Source organism: Triplophysa dalaica, chromosome 6 (assembly GCF_015846415.1).
Source record: "Triplophysa dalaica isolate WHDGS20190420 chromosome 6, ASM1584641v1, whole genome shotgun sequence".
In the NCBI taxonomy this organism is placed as follows: Eukaryota; Metazoa; Chordata; class Actinopteri; order Cypriniformes; family Nemacheilidae; genus Triplophysa; species Triplophysa dalaica.
The window spans coordinates 5,739,622-5,751,295 of NC_079547.1; the positions used below are offsets into that span (position 1 = coordinate 5,739,622).

The window sequence follows — 11,674 nt, forward strand, 5'->3', positions numbered from 1 at the left end:
ATATAAAATTGCATAAGAGTGATTTATCTCCATTGTAAGTTAATTTCTTTATTACGTTTTGATCAAATTTATATCAAATAAGTTACATAAACATTGTGCTGACCTATAGTATATACTGTAATAGGCACTGTTAAAAGTTAAATTATTTTATTTTATGGCCCATTTGGTGTTTTTCATCCCACATCATTTTTCTTCAAGAGCCAATGTGTCCAGGTTCTTACAGGGCAAGAAAGGAATCATAGTCAGTTCACCCAAAAATGAAAATTCATTCATTCATTTAATCACAATCATGTCATTCCAAACATAGAACCTGAACTTCTTTTATCTGCAGAACACAAAAGATGATATTTTTAAGGATGTTGATGACCAAACAACACTTGCCCGCATTAACTCACCTTGTATGGACACAAAACCACTTCCCAAAATATCATTGTCTGTGTTACACATATGAAATAGTCACGTACATGTTTGGAACCACATAAGGTTGAGTAAATGACAACGCACGATTGTTACACGCTGTAAAATTATCCTTTAACAAATACTCTTAAACTATTTTGAAATATTAAATAACTATTAAATAATTAAAAAAAGGTTCATCCATTTACCATCTGCCAATAAAGTGTAACAATGGAAAAGACATCGGTCAAAGTGACTCACTCTGTCAGTGTAGCACATGTCAGAAACTTTCTTCTAATTGTGAAAGAACAACTCATACAAATGAGACTCACAGCCAGCGGTGAGGTGTGCAACTCTAGAACATACACATGAGTCACCAGCATGATCTGATAATGTTCTGAAGATCATCACAAAAAAAGTTAACAATCTCAATGTCACCAATGTGATCTTATTAGTCTTTCTTTATATTCAAATGATCTCCCAGCAATCCTCATTATAAGCACAATTTCTCTATTTAAAGACACAAAACAGAAAGTGAATTGAAGATGAATCTTTACTGCCATTTTTAAACACTGATTCACACAAATACTGACTCAAATGATGGCTGATTAACAGCCAGTAAAAACACTTTAACATCTTGTCAAAGGGGTCCAGATGTCGAATCAGCGTTCAGCTTCGCTGGAGTTTATTAGAGGTGCTCAGAGCTGATCCCAGAACAGTAATAAAGCGATGCACATCTGTGAAGGTGTTGTACAGAGGGACAGGAGCGACCCGCAGAACGTTTGGTTCTCTCAAATCGCACTGAAACACCAGACAACACAAATCATATTCAACACACACTCACTGATGTGTCATTTTTCAGAATACTGTTTAAAGTTTGAAGTCAATAGAAAACATTATTCACAATCAATGTTATATCTCTACGCTACTATTCAAAGGTTAAGGGTCACTTGAGTAAAACGTTATTCATGATCTTAAATAGCTCTCGATCTTAACGCATGGTTGTATTTAGAAGATCCTAAAATATAGCTGACATTTTTTTTTACATATGTGGTCTTAGTTTACTTTTTTATTTCTTATAGTATTTGTGCTATTTTCATGTGTTTACTATTATTGTAAATAATATCCCAAAGTGCACTAAAATACACTTAAATGCATTCAAAGCACTCTATTTAGACATACAAATTTTGTACATAATATATAAAAAAATTGCCTTCAGCATTTTTTAAGATGCTGTTTTTCAAGACACCCCGAATAGAAATAAATTCCAGTATATTAAGTGAAAATACAGCACTTTAAGTACACTTATAGCAGTTCAAATAAAGTGTATTTTAATTTTATCTGGGATGAAATAAAAACATAAAAAATAAGTCACCCACATTTGTTCTGTAATGTGACGTCTTACATTAAAATCATACATAAGACACATTGAGCGCTTTGACCCCTTGTTGCCCTTTAATTTGATCAGCTCCGTCTAACTTCCACAATGGGTTTTAATGCACCATAAGTCTCCATATATCCTCCACTATTTTCCTGTGTGTTTTCTGTACATACACTCTCAGCCATTACTCATGTTTCATGAGCTCTGTTACTGTGAGAGTGTGTCAGATTGATTTGTTACATACCGCAACTCCTCTCTTCTCCAGCTCTTTAAACACGAGTCTGATGGGCAGTGAGAAGCAGATGGACAGCTGACAGCCTCTCTCCTGCGGCTCTGACGGACTGATGATCTCAACGTAGGCCTTGTCTGGGTTTGACTCATCTTTGCTGTGGTAATGTTCGAGGAGGTACTCCAGATAGCCTGTCAGAAGCACAGACTTCGTCCTCAAGTCCTTCATGCTCGTCTTGTTAAAAATCTGGACACAAGAATAAAGAAAATTTGATTTAGTTAATATCATTCTTAAATAAAAGAGATTCAAATTTTTTCCATTTCTAAATTAATGTCTTCGAGTGCAATTACACTGGTGGTCTTAAACACATATATTACAAAAGATAAAGATATTATAAAATGACAACACCACACAGTAGCCTACATTTAAAAGTCGGGTGGGTGAACCTCTTAAACAACTATTACTAAACATAAAAGCTGTCATTTATTGCCAATGTAACATGATACAGTATTAAGAATTTATTGTATTTTGAACTGGGATATTTTTGTGAATTCAATTATTATTCTGTTGACTTTATGTAAACATCTATAATGTGAAACAACTCATTCAAAGCAGTACTAAATTAAAAAAAGTGCTTGATTTTCAGAATATATCCTTATTTTTCTTTGTAAGAAATTTTATACGATTATTTAACATTTTTCAGATTGTTTGTCTGCTGGCTCACCTCTAAACTGGCCTGTAGGGGGCACACTAGTAAGATTGGCTGATTTGACAGACGAAATCCATTAACACCAGACTGGAGCTTCAGTTCTGCCGAAATGTACACACTTACTTTCATGGGTCAGGTAAACAATTATTAAAGCTCACAATTTAAATGTTTAGGTGTAGGTATACACTGTAGATTATATTTGGAATAATTCTAGCAAGTTAAACACGTCTAAGCACATCGTTTACACTTGTACAGACTGTAACTATGGCTGTGTCCAGTAGATGGCAGCAGTAAGCAGCTTGTAACCTCAGGTCTTTTTCATGTAGTCTCCACCATTTATCCCCTAATATCTTGCCAAGCCCTTTTACTAAATCCTTACATATTTTAGGAGTTAAGAACTATTACTGATATATGTTTTTTCTGACACTGAGTTGAATGGTTGAATTGTTCACTGTAAGGTGTGAAGTGACTTATATAAAAACAGAAATCAAATACCATTGTTCATCAAGAATCTGGTTTTCAGTTCATGTCCCCACCAGCCCACCAGCCTGAGAAGACAAACACACTTCATGAGAGTTTTTACTGACTGTATTTCAGGAGAAACTCATTTCTGGAGAAGATCAGTATGATACTCACGCTGGTCTGACTGTATCCATGTGCTTCTCGTGTATAAAAGCACCTGCCAAACCCCCTGCCCCTGAATTCACATACTGAACAAAACACACAATAGTACCACTTAGAAATACTGTTAGAACACTTCATCAAGTTTAACAGTAGTTCACAAATATAAATACACTATTACTGACTTTACATAAATAAATGTAACAGTTTGAGTAATGAAAACACTGCATGATTTAAGTTATTTCATAATTTCTCAAACTGTTCCTCTTTTATTCCATCTGCCTGAAACACCATTTAAAGGGATAGTTAACCAAACAAATTTTCATCCTGATATGACTCAAAGCCTATATAAGACTTTTTTCGGGAAAGAAAAGAAGATATTTGGAGAAATGTTTTAGTGGTTTTGTATCCATACAATGGAAGACGATTGTGTTTTTCTTTCGGTTACCAACTTTTTTCAAAATATCTTCTTTTACATTCTTCAGAATAAAGAAAGTCTCTATCTCTTTAAAGGCGTAGTGCACTTTCAAAATAAATTCTTGATAATTTACTCAAGATGTAATTATTTGTTTCTTTAGTCGAAAAGAAATTAAGGAACTTGATGAAAACATTCCAGGATTTTTCTCCATATAGTGGACTTCAATGGATTTCAAAAGGTTAAAGGTCAAAATTACAGTTTTAGTGCTGCTTCAAAGGGCTTTAAATGATACCAGACAATGAATAAGGGTCTTATCTAGTGAAACAATTTGTCATAAGAAAAAGTATATGCTATATAAACAAATGCTCGCCTTGTTCTGTTCTGCGAAACGCATTCATGACTTCTCAAAATACGTAATTACGTTGAAAAGGTCACGCTTGACGCAGGCGGAAGTACAGAGTACCAAGTTTTCAACATAATTACGTTTGAAGTCATGAACGCGCATCGCAGAACAGAGCAAGGCAAGAATTTGTATTTACAAAGCATATACATTTTTATTTGTTTTAGAAAATTACCGATCATTTAGCTAGATAGACGTCTGCTAACGTTTAAAGCGCTTTGAAGCTGAACTGAAACTGTAATTTTGACCTTCAACTGTTTGTAGTCCATTGAAGTCCACTATACGAAGAAAAATCCTGGAATGTTTTCATCAAAAACCTTCATTTTTTTTCGACAAAAGAAAACTGAAACATCTTGGATGACATGGGGGTGGGTAAATTATCATGAAAATGTATTTTGAAAGTGAACAACTCCTTTAAAGCCCCCTTCTAAAACAAAATGTCTGCTCTATATTACACAATATATTGCATTACACACAACTATATTACAAGCACATAGATACTTTTACCTTATAGGAGCACCAGCAGGCAAAATCTACATTCCAGCCATGAAGTCGCAGCTCTACGTTTCCTACAGCGTGAGCACAATCAAATCCCACCAAACATCCCTGAACGCACAGAATGTGGTTTCTGTTAACATGAACTTGTGCTTTCTGATTACATTTTGAAACTGGATTTATTCCTGAAATATTTAATCATATGAAGCCCATGTTTACAGTATGTGAATCACCTTAGCGTGTCCTGCTTTTGTAATGGCCTCCATGTCGAAAAACTGACCGGTGTAATACTGAACGGCGCTGAACATGACCAGAGCCACACTGTCCCCCTCCCGCTCGATAACGGACAGGATATCCTCCGTTCTTAGGATCTCTTCACCCTGAGATGAACAATCAGGGTGTTGTCAGCTGTGATGTCATAACGATTGATGATGAAACAGGAAGCTATGTTATTACCTGTCTAGGTTTAATAAGCAGCATGCTGTCGTCAGGACTGAACCCTCGAAGACGAATCTGAGATTCCACAGCATACTGTGACATTCACAGAAAAATAAACATTTCACAGCACCTTGAATTTATTTATTTTTATTTTTGTCACTGATGCTTATTAATTTCTGCTAATATCTGCAAAATATTAATACTGCAATTATGCTGCTTATGCAGCTTTTATATTGATGTAAAACAAGATGAACACAAAATAATGAGATCTATCATTTGGGGGGATGAAATAATAATTTAGGGAGACTCATATTTGTGTGTGTTACTGGTTATTTTGACAAGCTGAAGTTTAAACTAAATTTTAAAAATAGAATTAAGCTTGTTTCTCTCAGAACAAAGCTTTCATACAAAACCAAACAAACCAAACTCTTTGAACGTGCCTTAGACACAATGTTCTTCAGCAAATGTCTTGTCTTTGAGCAACGAACAAGCACTGGATTACTTTGAAGTTAGTGATAAAGTGTATAGTGCAAATTGGTTAGACATACGTGGTCCGATGGAAAGGCACGGTCCTCCAGAATAATTTTGTGCCGCTTTGGAGTCGGTTTATAGAAGGAAAGCTGCAAAAATTATATTTACAAATATTATGTATGATGAAAATAATAACATCAGGTAGTCTGCAGGTTAAGCCTTTTTTACCATTAGAAGATGTAAATTGACGGTCAATCCATTCATCAAAGCCACTTCCTCTTGTTTAGCACCTATTTAAAATACACAATTTAAAAGCTTCGTTTTGTTTCATATTTCAATTATGAAAGCATTGATATATTATTGGGTGTTTTATAAAAAACACAGTCTGTTGACACCTGATGTCACCTGACCCAAGTTTTGCCATACAGCATATTTATTATTTCATTTATATTGTATTTATTCGCTTTTTTTCGTAATTACCCACAACATTTGCCATCAGACCCTCTAGATCGTTTTCAGCCCAGGCCCAAGGCCGTGAACCGTCCGTGTGACCATGAACACCCCTGGAAACATTAATATTTAGACAGTCAGGAATGCTTTGTGTAGGGCCTGGTTAATGTAAACAGCACTAACAGAGTGATCTGAAACTGAAAGATGACTCACGTTTTGGCCCATTTTTCTAATTCCTCATCAATATATTTTTTTGCACTTTTGGGCTGTAAACCCAAAGAATTGCCCACAAAATAAACACAATCTTCAGAATCATCAAGCAGTGACAACTCCGCTGAAAATCAACCAAACAAATTTGATGATGTATATATATGTTTGATCACATGACCAGAGATCTTACATCCTGACCAACTAATTACAGACATAAAATGAGAAGACGCTTTTTGATTCACCAATCTCAGTTTGATATATTAAATCTCAGTTTGACATTTTACTGTTGACTCACATGATGGCAGGTCAGATATTTTAGGAATGAGAAACTCCTGTCGCAGGTGTGCGATCTCATCATGTTGGTCCAGATATTCTGCCACCCTGCGTGACGTGGGGCTACAGCCAAGCTCCTGTGAGATCCTCATGATCGTCTCCTGTGGACTCTCCATACTGAATGTTTTACAACACAGATCAAACCTGTTTCAAATTGATGTTATTTATAAATCCTAAATATTCAATACCTTATGAATGTAGACATCCAGACACACTGAAACTCAAGTGTTTCAAAGGGTCGGCACTTTGCTCTTTAACCCTGTGTTTACACACCTCAAACCCGGGCTAATTATTTCTAGACATCCTGACTGTGTTCCAGAGAGAAACCACTTTCAAGACACATACAAGCATAAATGCAAAGAGGAAACACAAACTTCCTCTAAACACATTTACACCAAATGAAATGTGATCATTCAGATGATCATGTGATCACCGTCACATTCTGCAGGAGTCACTTCTCCTATCAGAGAAAATCACAAGCCAAAGATCCAAATGTTATTGAATAAAGGAACTTTTGAACATTTATTAAAGCTGTCAGCAAACATATTACTTGTCCATTACCATGCAGGTTTAACAAAGGCTTTGTTAAGTTTTAGCTACTTTACAACTAACCAACTAACAAATAATTAACCAAGTGCTAACTTGCTAAACTACCGTACAACAAATCTTTCTAAAATTTCATGTATAACTTGTACATCATAAATCACTTTTATTTATATCTCTATGTTGTTCATCTTTCCCAACTTCCCATTTCTAAACATTTGTAAGTCGCGTGTAAAATAATATATTTTATTAAATTATATTTTACACTTTATTGTTTCATAACATAATATTTTGATATAGTATATTATCATTGTTTAAATTTTAGAAGTCACTGTGATTTTTGTATGTCTTGTTCAAATATACCTCAAATATATAAAATTCTACATATATGGAGGACTAATAGTGTCATTTAGAAATAAAATGAAGAATAATTTGAACAATTTAACACAAAATAAATCCCTTTTTGAATAGAAAAATGTATAGTTTTTTTAATGGTTTATTTAATTTTTGTTTCAAAATGTAGCTTAATTGAACAATAAAACACTACATAAAAAACATTTTAAATGTATAAATAAAAAAATAAATTAAATAGAAAAGTTTTAAATTCATGTTTTAAAATGTAGAAAAATAAAATATTCTTTAAAAAAATTTTAACATACATTTTAAATCGCTTTTAAAAAAGCATTTCCCGAATCCTTTTCTCTCTCTATTTGCCAATACACCTATTTCACAATATGGTGAGAGAGACCGGAACTTAATGCTCTAGTTTCGTTCACTTCACAGGACATTTGCAGAGACTAAAGGTGCGGGTTCACTTGGCTTTCTGGATATGGCTCGCAAACAAACACGTCTGAACAACTTACTGTACATACTCAGTCTCGGTGATGCAAAGACGCAAGAGCTAGACACACGCAGTACAAATGAATATTTATACTCCACCAGACCATCAGAGGGCAGCACAGAGCTGCGTTATTCACATTCATGAGGTATTCATAAGTATTCATGAGGCGTGGATGCGTCCTGAAGACTCAGCCACACCCGCTGCTCTCTGCACAAACTACTCCTTCTCTCACTCTTCCTGCCTGGAAGAGGAGGAGGCACAGGTTTCCTTATCAACAATAATTGGAAATATTCCACACTATCTTCCCTATGCAACAACTATTAATTTGAATACCATGCTGTTAATATCCTTTTTCCCACTCAGCACAGCGTTGTTGTAGTCTACCGCCCCCCAGGTCCTCTTCACAACTACATTGAAGAGTTAGATGTGCTGCTCTTATCATTCCCGGAGGATGGTGGCCTTCTTGTAGTCTTTGGGGACTTCAACATCCACCTGGAAAAACCACTTCCACACCCACACCGTCTCGTTCGATCTCACACGGCTCGCCACAGCCTGTACTCGCAGATCAAGGAACCAACTTGATCTCATCTACACCTGTAACTGCACCACAGATAGCATTAAAGTCACACCTCTTCACATTTCTGACCACTTCTTCATCACCTTCAACATGCTCCTTCCTACATGCACTACACCTGTTTATTTTAGACCTAACCTTCACTCTCTCTCTCCCCTAGTACCCTCTCTGCTAAAGTGACATCATCTCTTCCCTCCAACTTTGCATCTCCAGATGCTGACACTACCAACGACACCTTATGCTCAACACTTACATCCTGTCTAGAAAACCTTCGTCCTCTGCCCTACAGACCAGCTCGCACTACACCCTTCCGCCCTTGGCTATCTGACATCCTCTATGAACAACAGAGCACACTCAGGGCTGCTGAAAGGAAATGCAGCAAGACCAAGAATCCTGCAGACCTAAGGGACTACCAGTCACTACTCTCCTCTTTCTCTGCTAGTGTTACCACAGCTAAAACGTCTTTCAATACCACCAAGGTGGGTAATGCATCTAACACTCGACAGCTTTTCAAGACATTTAACCATGTTCTTTGCCCCTCTCCTCCCCTGCCCACTTCCTCTTTGACTGGAGGAATTCGCTGTATTTTTCACTGAGAAAACACCTCAGACCTCGGTACACACTACCTTCACTTAAAACATTGACTGACACTGAAAACAACAGACTTCTCTCCAGCCACACCACCACCTGTCCGCTTGACCCAATGCCCTCCCATCTCCTTCAGACCATATCCAGCACACTCAAACCTGCACTCATACACATCATCAACATCTGGTCACCAGAACTTTTCCATCCACATTCAAACACGCCCACATCACGGCCCTACTGAAGAAACCCACATTGGACCCCCGCACTACCGATAGTTACAGACCTGTCTCTCTCCTCCCATTTATTGCAAAAACACTTGAAAGGGCAGCTTTCAACCAGGTGTCTTCTTACCTATCTCAGAACAAACTACTGGATGACATGCAGTCTGGCTTCAAAACAGACCGCTCCACTGAGACTCTTCTGATGAAGAAAATTGTGTCGTGCGGACGATACGCAAATGTGGACGGACGGACAATACAGTACCTGCATGAAGCAGGTTATATAACCCTTATAGTAATTTAAAAGAAACAAAATACTCCTTCATGGGTGATAAATGCAGTCAAATCACAACTTTCTTCCAGTAACAAAAGTTGGAAATAAGTATTCTCCAAGTCAATGGTAGAATAAACAGTTTCTCCACACATCAAAGACATCTACTATTCAATGTGGGGCAAAGGATAACTGTCTGCAACAACAGCTTTGCTTGTTTCTCGCAGTATGGAAACAAACAGGCTAAGCTTTATCATAAGAGCTACATGTGACGTACTGCCCTCACCAACAAAACTGCATGTTTTCTGTGGAAAGGACTCCTCCTGCCACCTGTGTGCAGCTCGAGCAAACCTTAAACATATTCTTGTGGGTTGTAAGAAGAGCTTGACACAGGGGAGATACACATGGCACCACAATCAAGAACTAAAGTGCTTGGCTGAACAAGTAGAGACCAAGAGAGTGGCAGCAATTGCCATCCCCCACGCTGAGGCTAACTCGGTAAAAAGGTAACCCTTTATTTGGGAGGAGCAGAAAAAGCAGGGCCTAGCCCTTATCCCCAGATTCAGGTCTACTTAGTAAAGCCAGGGATTAGGATATGCGAGTTGATTTAACTACAGACTTACTTTCCCATATTAAATCGCAGCTCCAGTAATACAGTCCTCATTGTTGAGCTGACTGTACCTTGGGAAGAGGCCATTAACAAAGCATTTGAAATAAAGAATCTACGGTATGCCAACTTGGCAGCGGAGGCTCAAGATCGGGGATGGACAGCGAAAGTGTTCCCAGTGGAAGTGGGCTCCAAGCGCTTTGTTTCCATTTCCACTACAAGGCTGCTTAAGGAAGTGGGGATCAGAGCAAAGGCCCAACGGAAAGGAAGTCAAAGAACTTGCCACTGTTGCTGAGAGAAGAAGCCACTGGCAGTGGTTGAAACGGAAATACACAATATGGGCTGCCAAATGACCACAAAATAAAATGGTGTTCTGTGCCGTAATGTTACGCCATACGGAGGCGAGGGTATTGAGCTTGCATTAATGGTGCCAGTGGGGCTATAACAGCCTTAGCAAACAGGTTGGCGCGTATGGTTGCGTTGATTTTGGTAATGTGTTGTAAAGTGATGCCATTAACGGTGTGGGCAGTGGTGGCCTAATGGTTAGAGAGTCTGACTCTTGACCAGAAGGTTGTCAGTGAACTGATCGGTCATTTAAAAAAAAAAAGGTTGCATGCTTTATAAACAGAAATGCTCGCCTTGCTCTGTTCTGCGATGCGCATTCATGACTTCACAAAATACGTAATTACATTGAAAAGGTCACGTTGGACGTATGTGGAAGTACCCAGTCAGTGTTTACAAGTTGATCGTGCAAGATTTCAACGTAATTTTCTGGAATCGTTTAAAGCCCTTTGAAGCTGAACTGAAACTGTAATTTTGACATTCAACCGTTTGGAGTCCATTGAAGTCCACTAATGTAGAAACATATAGAAATGTATTGAGTATATTATCATGACAATTTATTTTGAAAGTGAACTACTCCTTTGACGGAATAATCAGACTGTTTTACTTTAACCACTATTAAAAAAAAAGATTGAAAGTACTCGCTTTTCCCTGTTTAAGCAGTCATTTTCACAGGAAAATAAGTCATCAGTGTCCCAATGTTTAGTGAGCCAGTACCCTCCCAGCACCTGATTTGCGACCTAGGGAGCTGATTGAGACACGACTGTGAACAAAATCTCTCCTGCTGGCTTCATACTTACTGATCACATTTGTGTGTCTAAATTGGGAGAGTGAATTACACGAAATTGTTCTCTAAAGATTGTGGAGGTGTAATATCACAGGTGAAGGTTGCGTTTCTTCAGCTCTGAGATCAAACCCCTCACATTTCACAGATCTGGATCTGTCTTATAATAATCTAGGAGATTCAGGAGTGGAGCTGCGCTCTACTGTACTGGAGAGTCCTCACTGTAAACTGGAGAATCTGAAGTATGTTTGTCTTAGCGTAAATGCTTCAGTACATGAATGGGATAATTTACAGTACAGTCAGACAGCAATAATGATGCTTTTTATTCATGAAATCCTTTTTTTAATAATGGGAA

General features: G+C 37.5%; 1 protein-coding gene across 2 annotated transcripts; it reads right to left on the reverse strand.

Moving 5' to 3' along the window:
• Nucleotides 1-258: 258 nt before the first annotated feature.
• Nucleotides 259-6,878, reverse strand: LOC130424241 (kynureninase-like). Of its 2 annotated transcripts, none has more exons than XM_056749729.1 (14): nt 6,825-6,878; nt 6,514-6,668; nt 6,222-6,342; nt 6,039-6,121; nt 5,787-5,848; nt 5,636-5,707; nt 5,106-5,180; nt 4,883-5,029; nt 4,662-4,760; nt 3,352-3,425; nt 3,211-3,263; nt 2,731-2,816; nt 2,022-2,252; nt 259-1,197 (listed from the first exon to the last, which is right to left on the reverse strand). In XM_056749729.1, the coding sequence occupies exons 2-14, from the start codon at nt 6,665-6,667 to the stop codon at nt 1,066-1,068; spliced, it is 1,389 nt and encodes a 462-aa protein (XP_056605707.1). In that variant the 5' UTR covers nt 6,668; nt 6,825-6,878; the 3' UTR covers nt 259-1,065. The 2 variants fall into 2 exon arrangements, with proteins under 2 accessions (XP_056605707.1, XP_056605706.1); XM_056749728.1 differs by having other exon boundaries at nt 6,740-6,870.
• Between the last annotated feature and the right edge of the window lie 4,796 nt (nt 6,879-11,674).